At 35.7% G+C, this 18709-nt stretch overlaps 2 protein-coding genes across 3 annotated transcripts; both read right to left on the reverse strand.

Moving 5' to 3' along the window:
* Position 1: 1 nt before the first annotated feature.
* Positions 2–4292, reverse strand: LOC122526890 (kinesin-like protein KIF3A). The gene is made up of 9 exons (XM_043650524.1): positions 4138–4292; positions 3456–3874; positions 3197–3387; positions 2918–3057; positions 2635–2832; positions 2165–2556; positions 1680–2097; positions 1474–1599; positions 2–1408 (listed from the first exon to the last, which is right to left on the reverse strand). The coding sequence occupies exons 1-9, from the start codon at positions 4150–4152 to the stop codon at positions 1271–1273; spliced, it is 2037 nt and encodes a 678-aa protein (XP_043506459.1). The 5' UTR covers positions 4153–4292; the 3' UTR covers positions 2–1270.
* A 1808-nt stretch (positions 4293–6100) lies between these two features.
* LOC122526898 (Na(+)/H(+) exchange regulatory cofactor NHE-RF2) lies at positions 6101–17343 on the reverse strand. 2 transcript variants are annotated; one of them, XM_043650541.1, is made up of 3 exons: positions 17151–17343; positions 16575–17029; positions 6101–9160 (listed from the first exon to the last, which is right to left on the reverse strand). In XM_043650541.1, the coding sequence occupies exons 2-3, from the start codon at positions 16998–17000 to the stop codon at positions 8828–8830; spliced, it is 759 nt and encodes a 252-aa protein (XP_043506476.1). In that variant the 5' UTR covers positions 17001–17029; positions 17151–17343; the 3' UTR covers positions 6101–8827. The 2 variants fall into 2 exon arrangements, with proteins under 2 accessions (XP_043506476.1, XP_043506475.1); XM_043650540.1 differs by having other exon boundaries at positions 6101–8779; positions 8820–9160; positions 16575–17343.
* Between the last annotated feature and the right edge of the window lie 1366 nt (positions 17344–18709).

Genomic DNA, 18709 nt, shown 5'->3' on the forward strand with positions numbered 1-18709 from the left:
ATACGTTTATAATTATTTATTTTTATTTCGTAAATTATATAAAAAAAAGCATAACATACAATAATAATTATAAACATTTAATGTTCTTAATTGTATTAAGTAATACTTAGGTAATCGAGAATAATAAAAATATTATTATCACAGTACTTAAAGAATGTATGAATTTTCATAAAAAGTTAAAACACAAAATAAATTATATTTAATATATTTAATAGTAGCGAATAAAGAATAAAAAATCTAAATGCAGTTAAAATTCTATTTGCCGTAAAGATATGCTTTCATCATTTTGTCTATTTTTTTATAAGTTTATCGACATAAATGATTAATGACATTGATACACATTAGTTTTTAAATGAAGTTCAAATTACTTTTGTTTTCTTCAAAAAATTACCATAAAATGCTTAAATAAAAAAATGTTGTAGAAATACTGTAATATTATTATTAGCTAAGAAATCTAGTCTTTATCAAAATATACATAAATGGCAATGTAAAAAGACACAAGATTGATTAGTTTTTGACGAAGATTGCATTCTTGTTGTTTTTAGTTACATTTATCTCTAATATTCCTATATCGAGCAAAACATTTTATTTTTTATCACACAGGTACAGCACATACTTTTTTCTCTCTAAAATCTTTATACCAATTCTCTATTTAATAGTAACTTATGTGGCATGCTATTAAATATGAAAATGTAGTTTCTATGAAAGTTTATATTATTGATTCAAATTTCGTCATCTAATATTTCATAGACATCACAGAAAAATGTATCTAAGTACATAAAACATAAAATCTTAGTGTTATAGTTGTTCTTTTCATGATGTGTATAATGTATGAAAATCACCCGAGTCAAACTAATCTTAAAGTTTATCAAATTAAGTTGTCATTTCCATCATATAATAATTTATGTAAATCAGCAAATTAAAATTAAATAATTAATTCGTATTAATTAATTTCAAGTTGTACTTGAATGATTCTACAGCACAGAAATTATAATTTTTATAATAAATCGACCTTGTTAATTAAATATTGTCCTATTATATCGTATATATATATATATCGTTTACTTCTATGTAATACTTTAGATTAATACGAACATACTTAATTAAAAATAGAAATAAATATATAATTGCAAAAATGCAAAAAATACTGATTTCCTACTAATACCGTATAAACAAAAATAAATTAGAATAATGTCTTTAAAAAGATGCTAAAAAAGATACTTAGTGAAAAATAAATACTTTTTTATCGTTTCATAGATTAAACATAGCTTTAATGTGGTGTACGTCTATGTGCTGTAGTTGGCCTTGGTACTCCAGATCGGCCTCTTACCTTTTTCGGTTGCACGAAAGTATTGTCGATTCCATTGTTATAAGAGAGATATATATTTGACATGTCAGGTTGAGTTTGCTGGAAATCGATATAATTATAAATATGATGACTTTAACAGTCAAATTTATAAAATTCATACATACATCCTTATTACTTCCCAGTGGTGGCGTAGTTTGCGCTTTGCGCATATTGTTACCTGTATACGCTACACACTTCAACTGCCATTCTCCAATATCTTCGTTCCAATGAACATATCTTTCGATCATCGTCTGAAATAGACATAGATTGACATAGAAATTTTTTAGTGAAGATGCTCAATATTTCTTCATGAAATTTTGTATTTTCATACCTGATACTGAACAGGAATGTAACTGTTTACTATTAGCTCTTGAAGTTGCAACTCTCGTCCAATACCTCTGACCCCTTCCAAAAGCCCTTCCATTTCTCTCTGATGTTCTTGCTGTAAATCAGATAACTCTGCCTTGACGGACATTAACATCGTATGTACGCGAGCTAATTTTTTAGTTTTCCCAGCTGCCTCCTCTTGCAAGGAAGAATACTTCTCTTCTATGTCGATACGTTCAGCTTCTTTTGCTTCGATAGCTTTTTTTAGCTGTTCTTCTCTACTTTTGCGTTGTTCAAGTTCAATTGCCGCAGCAGCCAACAATTGCTCTTGAGCTTCTGCCTTCTCCAACAAATTTTCACCTCCGACTAAGATCTTGTTTTGTAGGTTTTGCATTTTCTCGCGTAATGCTTCTTTTTCGCTCCTGGAATGATCAATACTTATCAAATGCTTTTTATCAGTATCCTTTAACTAATTTTCTAAAAACTTACTGAGTTCTTTTTAATTCGATCACGTCTTTGTCGTCGGGACTTTTATCTTCTCTTTCGGCTTTATCTATCTTCTCATTGGAATCTATATCTCTGTCTTCTAATTCTTCCATCGTCAATATCTGACTTTTCCGACGTCGGGCTTTTTTATCGTGTCTTTTTTCTCCTGTCTCTTCAGAGTCTTCAGACTCATCTTCAGATTCAGAGATTTCGGCACCATTTTCCTCCAGTTGTTTGCGTAATTGCTCGATTTCAACTTGAAACTGCCGAAGTAAAGCATCTTTTGGATCTTCGTTAATTCTCGCTCTATTTTTAATATTTTTAGCACGGTTCGCATAACGAAGAGTGCTGATAGTTTCGTCATAATTTATATCTGCTGGACTGATATTTGCACACTAAATGAAGATAATTGATACAATTGTTACATGATGATACAATGCTCGTGGGGAAAAAAGGAAAATTAATGAAGTTACCATTAACGTTTTTGAGTTACCACCCAATGAATCTTGCAGTAATCTCGTGAGTTTGGAATTTCTGTAAGGCACATGTGAACTCTGACCGTCAACTAATGCAGATATTACATTACCTAGTGTGGAGAGTGATAAATTAATTTTCGTGGCTTCTCTTAAACGAACTCCAGAAGCTTTCGTTTTACTTTGTCTTTCCGAACCCTATAGAACACCAAGGTGCAACTTAGAGGAAAAATTAAAACTAAAATACAATGCGATAGTAAGAATAAGAATAAGAATTTCATACAGCTAAATCAACTAAATGAAGTTTTCCCATTTTAACGTGTTGTTCGCCATCTTCTCCAAGCTGACTAGATTCAACTGTTATTGTAAATATTGCGTGAGACCGTGAACTCGATACGTTCATTGCTGTAGCTCCAACAACACCTATGCATTATATAAGAACATTTGTAACAGTTCATCGTGCACAATGTAAGAAGTGCAGACATTTTCATTACTATAAGAACTTGCATTAATACTTAACTTACAAAATTGATGTACTTTGTAAGGATATCTGAGTACTTACGATTCTTGTTACCAAGAGACATTATTCGATCTAGATCATCAGCGTTATTGACTACATAGCCGCTGAGATCTTTTACGAATACTCCAATATCTGGCCTCTCCTTCACTTCCAGTCTGGTATTTTGATCTTTGCCAAGTAAATCTCTGATTTCCTCGTTGTAAATCTCCAAATAAGTCGCACGAACAAGGAATCTGTCGATTAAACATTGAATAAACAGTCAAGTACCAATGAGGTACAGTTTGTTGCAAGAAATACTTACTTTTGGTTGTCACGAGCTTTGGCTATGTGTCCAAAAATATGTGCAAAGGTATTGGGTATGATGCCCCTGAGTTGCGGTGATGTTTTTGCACCGGACATGGTGTAGGTTTTACCAGTACCTGTTTGCCCATACGCGAATATCGTTCCATTGTACCCTTGGAGAACTTTGTCCACGATAGGTCTTGCAGTTTCATTGTATATATCAACCTGAGTGGAATCGGTATCGAAGACAGCGTCGAATGAGAAAACCTTTGGCGGCTCTCCTTGCGCAGCGTTCGTATTTTCAACTGTTATTTCGCTGTTGATCGTGTCCACGCGTACTATGTTCCTACAGTGTCCGTCCAACTCCTTTCCATTCAAAGGTCGAACGCGGACCACAACCCTGACATTTTCTATTTCCCCGAGTTCCGTCGTACTGTCCTAGATAAAGAATCGTTACATCATTAAGCAATGCGAGAATATTACACCGTGCGAAAAAGCTTATACGATAGGAGAAACGAAGGAACAAAATATCGAAAAGTCTCAATTCATATCTACTGTATTTTCTTCCTTCAAATATCCAATTAACAATATAATTATTGTATTGACAATGATACGACTTAACAGGCAGAACTGTCAAACAAATATTTAATATCTCCCGTTTAAGACGTGTAATTTCATTTAAGATATATAACGATACTGACTTCAGTCCCCGGCATTGCAGCTTTGTTTCCGTTTAAAGTCACATAAACGAACGATTTAGAACATAATAGTGTTTAATCTGAAAACACTGCAATCGGATAGCAGACGACCTCCGTAAACAAATGGATCGATTTGTATAACTTGTATCGCGTGAAGATAGGCGCAGGCAGGTCACGTCATCTGTAATCTATAAAACTATAAACTCAGTGGGTAATTTATCGACATTTCATTACAGACCCTTATTAATTCAGTTCAGTCACAGACACAGACGAATTATGTGCACAGAACGAGGTATATAATTATATATAGATCTTGCATTTTATGGGATTTCTGTGCATAGATGTTGCATTTTATAAGACTTCGTTCCTATGTTCTGAAATACCGACATGGTAAAAAAGGTGGTTTTTTAGCGCACTCTGCGTTAAAACAACGTGAATTGGAAAACTACATCAAGTAAAATGATCAAAACAAACGAGAAATCATACATCTCGCTTGAGATCGAGGTTAATCAGCATCCAGAATTTACAGATGGTACCACCATGTCTAAATCTTTGCACTTCACACTAATTTGCAAGAAAAAAAACTAATTAAGAAGATTAATTTGTGAATTTTTTATAACTGCGTATTCCATGCTAGACTCACTGTTTTCCTCTTATATTTCATTCATCCTATGAAGATTTATAAATTCTATTCAACAGATGAAAGCATTCTCTCTTGTTTCAGTGATACTTATTTTCTCATAAACGATATACAAAATTTAGGTCAAATTAGAAGCATGCACAGTAAAATTCACACATAACTTTGGGCATGAATCTTTATCTTATCGATTACTTTTATCTAATCGAAGTAATTGACAACTTTTGCACATTTCATTATTATACATATGTATTGTATATATTAGGTATACATAGTATGTATGTATTTATATAAGACTGATGCAATGAACTTGTGCATGATATATCGAAAAAATTTATGAACTTTTCATAAGTACAATAAGTTAGAGAATCTAAGGAAGATTCTGTATTCTGTAATAATCTTATAATCTTAATAATATTTAGAATTAATTTGTGATGTGTTAATTGTAAATTCTTATATAATAAGTATAATGATAATAATATATTTTATAACTTTTATATAACATATATAATATTTCATATCGTTTTCGTTTTAAGTAAAAAGCTGTTGATTAATACTATTGATAATCCTTGGCTGTTTGCTTCTGTTTCTTTACTTTTCACCAAGAACATATTATGTACAATTATTACTCAAACTGATTGCCAATTCATGGTGAGAGTCATTTTCGACAAATTCCTGCCGGATACAACTATTCTTCATATATTTCTCATGCTAGAACGTCGTGCTAAAGTTCCTGTTATTTCTTGTTAAGGTCAAAGATCAGAAACATTATTATTATCGCAATTAAAGACAATTACCTTTAATCAAAGATTTATTGAAATATTAGCAATAGAATTCTCGCTACTTCATCATTCTTGTTATAATACATAGTAGCTTGATTTAAATTTACGAAATGATAAAAACATCCCCTCTATTTATTTCAAACGAGACAATTTTATAGCAGAGCTATGTTACGAACGACTCCTGATGCTAATTTTAAATTATATTGTAACATAGTAAGATAACTTTACATATTGTAATTTCTAAAAGATTGTTAAATAAAGAATTATTTACAATTTTTAACAGTGTCATTTGAGTTGTTTAATTCTTTAATGATTCGAGGTGATTCTGAGCTGTAAATGGGAATAAATAAAAACTATATCGACTAATGTGTATTTTGACTAGCAGTTAATTAATATTACATTATAGATAATATACATATGCATATGTATTTATTTTGATACAGATGTAAATAGCGTTTAATTTACATATTATGCTGATTATTAATATCAAGATATGCAAGTACTAGATAATGACAAAGGAAGGTTGTAAGAAATAAAGTGAGTCACATACGTACAATATTATTTATACAGTGACGTACGTAAATGAACATAATTTGATGAATAACGTACAATTAAGTCTTGTCGTCAAACATAATGCTTAAAGTTAGGCTTACAAAGTACATTGAATGTGTGCAATAATCGTAACAACGTGTGTATTTAACCCTTATTCAGAGCATATGTATATATACATTTCAAGGATTCGGTGCAAAAATTAACGCTCCAAAATGTCCAAGAAATACAACTCACAGTTTTAATTTCTCACTGATTTCGTGTTTTCAATACAACAATAGCAGAAATATCGCAAATTGCCTTGAGCGGCGTGGTGCATATGTATATCGACGGCCAGCGATCTAAATAATTATGCGAAATAAGCCATGAAGGTGATGATTCGTTCATTCTTTCGATCGTTGCACCGACCTTGACGCACCAAGATCTAATATTTACAGAAATGAACATGCTTGCGCGTTCGAATTTCGCAAAGGTATTGCGAGACAAAACGAGGGGAGAATACGTAAGAATTTACACAACACATATTCGGTGCAGAGCACAAACCGATAGATCACGATGATCGAATTTACCTTGAGCGGAAACGCTATCGATCGGTTTCTGTTTCAACTTCCATATGAGCGCACGCTGTCATCGGTCGCAACTCGCGATCAAATTAAGATCTTTAATAACGACTACAGATTATCGTCTTTGTTGGACGAAAAATACATGACATCGCAGAATTCGAATTTCAATATGCAAGATGCCATGCAAAAACAAATCATTGTTAGAATTACCATTTTCTTTTTTTTTCTACAACTAAAATGTTTCTGTTACACGAAATCTATTCTGATTCATATCATCGAAGATATCGCAAGACAGAGAATATTTTTTTATATATTTACTACACGTAACATGGTTGATAATAAGATAACAATAGCTTCAACGAGATACAAGTTATAAATAAAATCAAACAACCATCTTTATCGGATAAGAGTTTTAAGTGGATAAGAGTCCACGTTACAATTCATATTCTTATTAAACATATTCTTATTAAATCTATGTTGGAATAGAAATAGACACATTTGTTGTTGTACGAAAACGTTGTTGTTTCTAAGAAACTTAACGCACTTTAATCGTAAAATGGCGTCATATAGAAATCCTGTTATCAATATTCATATCACATCATTCGCATGAAACGTGACGTTTGATCAAACTATCGATCAGGTATTAAATGCAATACATTAACATTCATTGGTTGACTAAAATGTTTCAATAAAAATAATCATTGAGTCTCGAATTTGCGCGTCCGAAAATACAATAAAAAAAAAACAGAAAAAGAAAAAAATCAACAATAAATCATTTCTTTTCGTTGCAACGTTTCATCAAAATAATAATAATAAACGCTTCGTTTCACGTTCCCGCGTATTTTATCAATCGATACTTATCGTGGCTAAAGAAATGATTGTAAGACGGAATCAACGTAGCGTAGGCTTGTGACATGTTGCGTGGAAGGAAAAAACGCTCGTAAAAATAAGAAAACGAAAAAGAGAGAAAAAAAAAAAAAAAGAGAACAAAACAACTAGGTTGCAGGTATTCGTATAAGGTACAAGGCACGACGCAAAAGGATCACGACGACGATAATTGAAAGTTGCACAACGAGTTGTCGTAATGTTTAGCAATGTCGGGTTAGAGAGTACCCGAGTTTCCTGCGAATCCTGCGACTCTCTCGACTGATCTCCCGCGAGACTTCCAACGATCGTGGAAATCTGCTCGAGCCTTCCCACTATTGTGTCGCCGTATTTTTGCACACCGTTACATTTCTTCGATTACATAATCCGCTTGAATGTCGGCGTAGTCTTCGCTAGTGTCAAATATCGGTTGCTTTTACGTGGATCTTTCTTTCCGCGTCAAATATTCGTTCTCGCATCGAGAACACAATGTACAACACAACCGAGGGATCGAGCGATACGTTTAATTTTAATATTAATAAAAATTTAATTTAATTTTAATAAAAATTACGGACGTCGCGCGCGCGTTACGCGTTGTACGTCACGCAATGTCTTACACTTTCTCTCGTGTGTCGTCGTGATCGTCCTTGGTGCGCGCAATCCTCGCTGTAGCTAGCGGGACAACTGTATATCTAATGGAACAAGAAACTATTTTCACGATCGATCGATTCGGAATGCGTTCTAACGTTCAGACTTTCGAATAATTTAGAAACGTTCTCGTGCGTTTGCCGCCTGGACATTTTACCAAACGATCCGACTTCAACCGGACGCCAGCGTGCGTGCACGCATATAATTCACGCTGCGTACGTGCATTTAGAATTTCGAGAATTTCGCGTTATTCCTGTTGTTTCTATTCAGCAGCTCGCGAAAGCATTCGAATACTTTCGCTATGGATAATTTTCATGGATATTATACGTTATTAGTAAAATTTCGAAACATAATTCGTACAACACGTATGCGTAATATATATTCGTAGTACGTTTCTACAAGTAGTCAAATACCTTCGCGAGCCACTATACGAGGCACGTGCACGCGCGTGCGCTTGTGAACATTGACAATGTTTTACGTCCATCCAGATAAGTGTATATGTACATCGTCGAGGATGCAAAGATTCGAACTACTAATAGCGAGATAAGGAGCATCGCGCAGCGTAGCCGACAAGACTATCCAACTAGAGGAGGACGAGAGCAGGGCAGAAGGGGGAAGGGAGGGGGGGGGGGGAGAGGAGTGAAGGACGGTTATAACTTCTGCACGATGTCGAACTTGTCTTTGAAACCAATCGACTCCTTCTTCGGGTCGTATTTCTTGCGCGCGGCTAGCTGAGCTCGAAGTTCTTTGGCGCTCATCTTCAGGTTCAAACCCTGCCGTGGCTCGTTGGTGACGTTCCCGTTCCCGGTGCCGTGCACGTGCGCCATCGTCGTTTCGTTCCTAATGCTGTTCCCGTTTTCACGACCAGCCCCTTCGCGTTCGCGTTCGCTCTCGTTCTCGTTCCCGTTCTCGCTCCTGTTTGAAGTCCTCGTGCTGCTCTCGCTGTGCGAGGTCTCGTTCGAACCGCTTGATTTCTGCGCGTTCTGAAAAAATACAGACACTTGTTATTCATTTTTCCTATCTACCAGCATAATTCGCGCATTCCTACTCGTTCGTGTTATACCGTGTGCGAGGAGAGACGAAGAAGAATAGAGAAGAACGAAGCAGACTGAGGAAAAAAAAAAAAAAAAAAGAAGAAACGGCAGCTAAATGATAGAAGGCAAAAGGAATTCGTGTCACATATCAAGGCCGATCGTGTTGCGTCGCGCTACTTTTTTTTCTCCCAAATACATATGTAAATATGTATGCGTTACTACGAAGCAACAGAAAAAAATCAGTCGCCACTGAGGAAAAAAATGAACAGAAGCATCGTTCACCGAGTTGTTCTTTCCCAAAAGTTTTCGTGCAAGTTCATACTTTGCAGAAACGCAATTTAAATTTAGTAAACTTAACCTCTTGCGCTGGAATGCCACGCGCGTCGAGAATTTTTTGTCCCAAAATTGTAATATTTTCTCAGTTTTAAGTATATTTAAGTAAAACAAAATAGGCAAAACAAATAATAAATTTATTACTTCTCAATAATTTCTATCCAGTGATATTATACGGACGAGTTCAAAAAGAAAGCGACGAATTATTGTATACGGTTTGGTCACTCGTTATGGTCCGCAATCAGTTGCCAGCGCAAGTGGTTAACCTCTTGCCCTGGAATGACGTGCCACGTACGTTGAGAATTTTTTGTCCCAAAATTGCAATGTTTTCTCAATTTTAAGTATATTTAAGTATAACCCAGACAAAACAAATAATAAATTTATTACTTCTCAATAATTTCTATCCAGTGATATTATACGGACGAGTTCAAAAAGAAAGCGACGNAACTATTGTATACGGTTTGGTCACTCGTTATGGTCCGCAATCAGTTGCTAGCGCACGTCGAGAATTTTTTGTCCCAAAATTGCAATATTTTCTCAGTTTTAAGTACAATCCAGGCAAAACAAATAATAAATGTATTACTTCTCAATTTCTATCCAGTGATGTCATACCGACGAGTTCAAAGAGAAAGCGACGAATAATTGTATACGGTTTGGTCACTCGTTATGGTCCGCAATCAGTTGCCAGCGCGAGTGGTTAAACTAAACCTTTCATCTAGTAAATATGGCACTGAACATCCTTTACGTACATTCTATACAGTTTTACACCTTTAAATTTCCCACGAGTGTTACAACAACTGTGAAATTGAAAAATAATAGTAAAATTGGATCAATTTTACTTCAAAAGAGCATAGTAAAAATATAGCAGACCCTGTGAATAAAGATATTGTTATAAACGGGGAGGTAAGACGTTTTCAAACGTCTGTTCAAGAGATTGACTGAATTTTCGGCGGTGAGGGAAAATTGACATTAATAGGGCGCGGTCGAGCGAGACACTTTAATTTTCCGTTGCACAAAACAGAAAGTGTTTCGTCTTAACGGCTGCCGATAGAAAGTAAAAGCGTGGCAATTAATAGACTCGTTTGCCACCGGTCGCATTGTTCTCCTCCCCTGGGAGAGAAATGAAGAGATTCGAGAGGCGATCCGGACAGGGATTCACACACGGGTCAAAAACTACGGGCAAATTCGTGGAAGGAACTCGCAACGACCTTGGTTCCTGATGCAATATTCCGAACGGTACTTAAAGGAATTCCATCAGCTACAGAGGCGAGAGCGCGATGGAAAACCGGTTCCAAACCGCAGACCGTTTAAATCTCTTCGAAATAATGTTAGTCGGCTTATCCTTCTACAGTGCGCCTGTTATCGCCCGCCACGATTGAAAAAAACTCACTTTTCCCTCCCAATCGCAAGCCGAACACCATCTTAAAACTCGCGGGAACTCTTTCTTCTCGGCACAACGATCGCTCAAGATTCCTTCGAGAATTGATCGAGTTATTTAAACTTAGACTTATCTGTGTAAAACCATCATTTACCAGACTCGAAATGCATCTTTGAGTTTCCACGTTTATCGTCCAATCCACTCGCGATTTCTCAACTGAAGAAAATTTGAGACGTTTCGTCTTCGATTTGAAACATGCTCTCAAGTTGAAGTCTCTTTCAGTTATTTCTTGAGTTGTTAAATTAAAGCGAATTGAGTTGTTAAATTATCTCCAGTTTCATACAATATTTATTGATATTGATGTCTCGGGTCAGCTCGACCTTCTATAAATTTCACGTTCAATCATTAATATTCTTATATACTGATATTTCTCTCATGTTTATAATTATGATTAACGATCATCGATTTCTTGAAATCGTCTTCTTGGAATCAAGCTGTTCTAACTTGAGCGACTTCAATTTGTGTATACAAATACTTGGTTAATTAAACGAGACTTTAACTCGTTAACTAAGTTAATTAGTTGAACTTATATGAACTTATGTACTTATACGTAATGCTCGACAAAACTCGATTAGTCTGAACAGTAAGCAAGTGATAAGAACAGGCGTAGAAACTTGAAACAACATTTCAAGAGTCAGGTCATGTACAGATCTACGCTGGTAAAATGATCTCAACTTGCTTAAATTCGCGTTGATTTAATTAATTTTGAAAACGAGACTTTAGCTGCACCGGAGAACGAGGAATAATGTGGGAGATCGCGCGGTATCCAATAATATCGTGAATGACTGGTAGCCAACATAGATCAAGATGATGTAACCTCTCTCCACAAAACTTTGAGAATCTATGTCGCGGCATTGTTGCATCGCCGCCCGCGGTATCCCGCGATTCAATTAATTCCAATAACGAGCTTCTATATTGTATGCAATCGAGCAAAATCGCGACTATGCAATCGTAACTATGATTTTTATGGCAGGCAAATAATTTCTTACGTCTAATTCCTTTCGAAATAACGACGGAAGCAACGTCCTTGTACACGTTCCTTTCGAAAAATAAAGAATAATTATTATTGGATAGGGAAGAAGAAAGAAAAAAGAAAAAATTACCAAAGGGTGTAAAATCGAATGGTTAAAATGGACAGATTGAATAATCGTGTCCACGATTTTTCGTGTATTCGTACGTTTAACCACTTGCGCTGGCAACTGATTGCGGACCATAACGAGTGACCGAAACGTATGCAGTAATTTGTCGCTTTTTTTTTCGAACTCGTCGGTATATCACTGGATAGAAATTATTGAGAAGTAGTAAATTTATTATTCGTTTTGCCTGGGTTATATTTAAATATACTTAAAACTAAGAAAATAGTGCAATTTGGGAAAAAAATTCTCGACGTGCGTAGCACGGTCATTCCAGCGCTACGTAAGAGGTTAACTCCTTGCGCTGGCAACTGATTGCGGACCATAACGAGTGACCAAACCGTATACAATATACTCGTCGCTTTCTTTTTGAACTCACCGGATAGAAATTATTGAGAAATATAATAAATTTATTATTTGTTTTGCCTGTATATTTGGTTATACTTAAATATATTTAAAACTGAGAAAATATCAGTTTTGGAATAAACAATTTTCGTCGTGCGTGGCACGTCATTCCAGCTCAAGAGGTTAATTATTCCCCGAACAGAGGATTATTCTCGAACGATGCGCAACCGGTGGCCCGGTTCCTTTTCTACAGGGAAATCCCCCGTTATCTGCATATACATTCGACCTGCATGCTTTTTGGCATGCTCTCTTTGAAAATCGCTCGAACACGCGGCGCACAGAAATCGAATAAGAGCAAATAACGGATTTTTGAAGCTAGCCGCTGCCAAGAAAGTATCGTCGTCGCCGATTTTACCGTGTAGCGTCGTTAGTCCTCTCACCATCCTTCTTCTCCACCGTTCGTGGAAAATTTCTTTAACGATCGTAATTCTTTCAACTCGTACAAACGATTTTCCCTCTCGTTCGTGCACCGTGCACGCCGCGCAGCTGCTCTATTGCGCAATAGAAAATGGTGACAGGAAGTTTGACCAGTAGCCACAATACAGATGCAATTAATTGCTTGCTAGCACGAGTGATCGAGCTTTTAAATTGTAAATCACGACGGACGTTTGATCGAGTTGGTCGCAGATTGGCCAGCAAGTTTGTGTAACACGTTAATTCAACTGTATCACATTGCTCTGTTTTGTATCGGACTGCATCTCATAATTGCGCAGATAAGATTAATTTAAATTTTTAATCCTCTTGTACTCTGTATGTCTCATTATTTATAAAACCGTCTTACTTTCAATTATTATATAGACAGGGATACGATAAGATTTCATTATGCAAAATCGCATACGTTATTCATACAATTTTATTTTTCCATACCTTGAGATTAAAATTTACCATCGTTATAATGAATGTATGTCATCGTATTGAGAAATCAAATCATTATACACGGTGATTCACGTCACTCGCACGTCTGAAATAACTTTTAAATTACGCGTCTAATGAAAAATTGTTTAACACAAAAGTTGTATAATGGTTTTCAGGGAATGTAAAATATAGCGTATCAATTTTTTGTACTTGTTGAGGAATTTCGAAATTTTCAAGGTAATTTTTTTTTTGTTTTTAATTGAACCACATTTTTTTTTCATCGTAAAACGAAAGAACATTAAATTCTAAATAAAAAAATGTATTAAGTATATTTTACGATAATTTGTTTCGAGGATGAAAACTGCGTAGTATCGTCAGAGGATTTGACAATGTTTCCCCAAACAAGGATAGATTATATTCGCGGAAAACGGAATAATAGCAGGAAACCATTCTGTTTTCTCTCTTTTTTAAATAGAAACAACGTAATAGAATATTTTATTGTGAAATCGAATAAAATTGAATTCAAGGTACAATATGTATTTATCCCGTATATCTATAATAGTATAGTATAATACTATATATATATAATAATATAATAGTATATAGTATTATATATATATAATAGTGTAATAATATAGGAATTGAAATTTTTAGGGTGGTTTTATAACGCAAGTACCAGATATGCAGTGTATACCGCGTGCGTCTTCGATTACGTAGCGCGGAACAACGCGAAAATTTACGTAATTTTACGCCGCAAAAATGACCGGATATCCGGTGAATCCTATCGACGGAGGACGAATCTTTCGATCGCGAGATATAGTTACCGTGATCGGATTCGTGGGACTATCGAGCCTATCTCGGGAAGACGATCGAACGCGTAGATCCCATGGAAGACGAATTAAGGCCAGTGACGTACTATTTTGTAAAGGAGCAACTTCCGTCGATTAACACAATAATTGCTACATCCGAGAACACCTACCGGTGTGATACCGTTCATAACACGAGGAGAACTTCGTCTCTCGATCTGATAACCGGCTAAAAAAAATCTCTCCCGATAAATGCAGTCACGCGTTTGTTTGGCAATTCTGTTTGCGAGAATCGATCGAGAGAAACGGGCAAGAAACGAACCGCGATACGCTTTTCTACGTGTCTTATCGCAAATGAGTGACTCATTCGGTGCTCGTGAACGCTCACCTTCCTGCAGCAGTGATTCAATCGGCGGAAACAAGGAAACTGAAGCCGAAATAAGAAAATTGGTTTTTCTACTAACGTCGTGTTGCTAGGGGGAGGAGAGAGGTAAAATCGTTAAGGAGGAAAGACTGCGATTCAGAGACCTTGAGAAAAAATTCCCAAGTGTTTGATATTGCTTTGTATCGAGCTAAAAAATTCTCGGACGTGACGCGATGAAGTAAATAACGTACGAACGAAACACACCGTCGCTTATTAAATTTTTAATCCGCTCGTTCGCCACTGTGTTAAATGTTAAAAGTGAATCAATAACATTAATTGTGAATCGACTAATTCTTGCTTTTTCCATGATTGGATAAATCTAGGATACTGGAACAAAGATAATACGCATACATTTATAGACAATTTGAATGTATACACAAAGATGTATAAAATATTCAAATATTTACCTACATTTTATTTTTTAAGTTACATCTACTCGTACAAATTTGTACAAACGTTCACGATTAATCTAGGGAATTTTAATTCTGTAGTACATAGTCTTTGATCTTTTATATCCGCATTTCGTTCTGATTTCACAAACAAAATCTTTAGTGAAAGATTTTGAAAAATGATGACTAATGACAATTAAAAATATGATAAATGTAGCAAATGTATATATTTATATTTATATATTACAAATAATATAAAAATATATGAAAAATATATGTTAATAGTAAAAATACCTTGCATGAAAAATAATTCAATGGAAAGCAGCAGTTGCATGTAGGAGATATGAAAGAAGGATGAATATCCGCGGAGGCTGCGATAGCGACACTAAAATCTAACGTTTTATCACTCAACGGTGTTTTATCAGAAAGAAACTAGCATACGAGATACTATATCGCGGTGGTTTTTTATTTTTAAATTTAAAACGTCCACCGTGCTGAAAGAGTATATGCACAAGTACGTAAACACTAGTATGTATACAGTATATACTATTTGAACAATAGTAACATCTGTTCGCCAAACATTATTTGGATAGATGGTCAAATTATTTAACGTCTTTTTCTGACGTTAAATAATTCGAGTTTTGAATGAATTGTGAGACAGAAAGTGTAACCTGATAAATGTATTTCATAAGATTTACATATTAATAAATAATCTTCATTTTTGAAGTATAAAGCAGAAAGCTGAAACTCCCTCTTTTTACTTATTTGTTCATGTGTTCGTTTACTATATATACGGTGCGACGAGACGGTATTCTCCACGTATGGCGCGCTAACCTTTTTCTACGAGCCAAGTGCGGTAAACACAGATGTTCGAAATCGCAACCTCGTGATACGCTTGTAATAGGTTTATTTCTAAATATGCATGTAAAAAACGACTGTTGTTTTTTAAGGATTGTTCTTTTCAAAGAACAATGATATTACATGTTCTTCCCATAAATCACGGTGCAGTTGTTATGTCAAGATAATTTGTGAAATAAAAATTCCTCATAGTAGACGAGATCACGCGCGGTGAGATACAAGAAATATGTCGCACGAACATGGTTTATCATTTTAGCTAAATCGACGCATTCATGTGACCCATGTTTAAACATACTACCGCGAAGGAAGCAATATATCAGTCTTTGGCTAAATCGGTATATTAGCGAAAACGAAGTTATGCGTTTTCTGATTGTTTAAATGATCTTCGATTTTTAAAACTTTGTAAATTGCGGTAAATTACGGCACTTTATCGGTACTTTCACGACGTCTGACAGTTTCTAAAAACGTTTCTGAAAATGATTCGAAACGAAAGATGCGTTGGTAACGATTCACCTACCTGGTAAACGTGTGAGAGATCTCTACGTAAGAAATCACAATGAGGGAACAGATACAGCCAAACAACCGATACGTACATATATAGAAGCAACAGGTGGATCGAACGACTCGCTCAGACCAAATGGAATTTTTCGTACGTCGGACAACTTAGTTGGGCAATTACTTTCGAAAGATAATTCGACTTGAAAAAAATTGTATTTACGCACCTCGTCTGTAGAAGCATTGCTGCCATTGAGCTCTTCTTGTACAATACTATTCGGATTTTTCTCCGGGGTCTTGATCACCTTGACGTTCGCCATGGTGCCCTTGATAACGATGTTGTTGGCCCTGAAATATTCGTCGGCCTCCTGATCGACCACCAGAAGCTTCGTCTCGCTGGGGAAGGCTTTTATGCGTTCAACAACCTGCTTGTGGGTCTCGTTCGCAATGTTGATCTCATTAACCTCGATGATTCGATCACCTTGCCGTAAACCAGCAGCCTGACTGGGAGAACCGTCATCCACCTTGCCAATAAATTGACCATTCTTCCCCTTTTCCGCGTGCAAGTTGAACCCGTAGCCGTCAAAATCGTCCCACTTGACGATATGGCAGAGCCGTGCACACGGAATCTTATCACTCTTCAATGAAGACATATCTCACCCCTAGCAGCGGCGTTGGCGCACTAAACGAAATGAAACGACGAAAAAAATCAAACGAAACGAAAAATCGAGACCGACTAACGACTAAAGACGAGGAAAGTGAAGTAACGCGCTATGCGGACGGCTACGAGAAAGTTTACGCACCGTGTCGCACCGCAATCGGTAACAAAATTTTCTGTGTGGAAAATTGACGATCGAGGCGCGGTCCCACGGTTCGAGATCCGTATCTCATACGGCGGCTGGTTGACTAGGCGATTGGACAACTGGCAGGCTCAGCCTCGCCGATTTTTCTCTGCACCTGCCACGAGGCGATTATTCGAACCGACTGGCGGGCGGTATGCACCGTCATGGATTCAAGTGAATCGGCGATCACTAGCGTGGGGGATTCGAGGCTTAAAGGTTGGTTCACGCGCATGCCAGGTCACGTGACTAATAGCCGGGAACGAATTGACAATAAGATCTCTCAGGAATATCGTGAATCCAATGTGTGATCGATCGAAATCGGCCGATGTAGTATTCGGTACATGCGAGACGCTGTTGCTGTGTATGGAAAAAGAGGACTGAGAAATGAGAGAATGAGAACTAGGAGGACGAAGGTGAACACGGCACGTCGATTAGCCCGATATGGTTGGTAGTGAGGTGTCTCGGCGCTGATGTTATTCACGTGACAGCTACTGTAGCACCATCTATCGGTAAATCAACAAAATCGAAATAAATTTATAAGCAAAATGCACAAAGCTTGATGAAAATTTGTCGGTTTTATATTATTATCGTAACGGACACATTGCTTTCCCGATAATGTTGCTTTAACGAACATATCGTAATATCAACCACAGTTATTCGCAGCAATTGTCGCTTTTTGAAAGAAGAGACTAAACACCTGTTGCAACTGCGAATTTGATCAATCAAGAATTACATTAATCGTACAACGGATGAAAAATAATCGATAAAAATGTTATAAATATAAATACTAAAAACATTGATAATTTTTTTCGATATAAGATACATTGATAATTTTAAGTGATTGAGGAAGGGAGAAAGATTTTTTTTGCATCATAGTCTATATCGGAGCCTAATCGCTTGAATGACTTTCATTAACCATTAACTTGTATCGGCATATTTTGAAATTTTTCGTAAATATGTAAAGAACAATTAATCATACGAAATTGCATATTATGTTATGAAATTTAAGATACTACGTAAGATGTCTCTCAGAGTAGAAAAATTCTTGAGATTCAATGTATGTTCATTGTTTGAGGAGTAAAATTCTAGCAAACAACTTTACGACTCCAGATACTTAAATATCTATACAACTATTTGTGATGTAGACACAAGTGTCTATATATGTGTAATAAAGTAAACACATTCAAATTTGAGTAGTGACAAAAAATATTCCTTCAAACTTTCAAAACACCTTGTAAAAAAAACCACAGCATTAATACTCGGGTCTTAAAGAGATCTCGAATTAATATTTATTATAATATGAATTATAAATCATAAATTAGAATTTGTATTTTGTTTAAATGCAATTATGAGTATTCATAATTACTAATTAAATAATTGCTAAAGTAAACATCAATAATAACAAATATGATCTAATATGTGAACATGATCTAATCGAATAATTGTTGTAATGTCAATCTAAAACAGACAGGTAAATAAATACCTATCTAAGTATGTTTGTCGTGATAAAAGAAGGTAAA

This window comes from Frieseomelitta varia, unplaced genomic scaffold, assembly GCF_011392965.1.
Source record: "Frieseomelitta varia isolate USP_RPSP 00005682 unplaced genomic scaffold, Fvar_1.2 scaffold_202, whole genome shotgun sequence".
In the NCBI taxonomy this organism is placed as follows: Eukaryota; Metazoa; Arthropoda; class Insecta; order Hymenoptera; family Apidae; genus Frieseomelitta; species Frieseomelitta varia.

Bases quoted from the DNA above. Each gene is read 5' to 3' on its own strand.
- LOC122526898 (XM_043650541.1), bottom strand. From the start codon at position 17,000: ATGTCTTCATTGAAGAGTGATAAGATTCCGTGTGCACGGCTCTGCCAT. The intron at 9,161-16,574 runs GTGCGTAAATAC...GTATTTTTTCAG, and splicing joins GCAATGCTTCTACAGACGAG to AACGCGCAGAAATCAAGCGG.
- LOC122526890 (XM_043650524.1), bottom strand. The intron at 3,058-3,196 runs GTAAGTACTCAG...TATAATGCATAG, and splicing joins GTCTCTTGGTAACAAGAATC to GTGTTGTTGGAGCTACAGCA. The intron at 2,098-2,164 runs GTAAGTTTTTAG...TGATCATTCCAG, and splicing joins ATCGAATTAAAAAGAACTCA to GAGCGAAAAAGAAGCATTAC.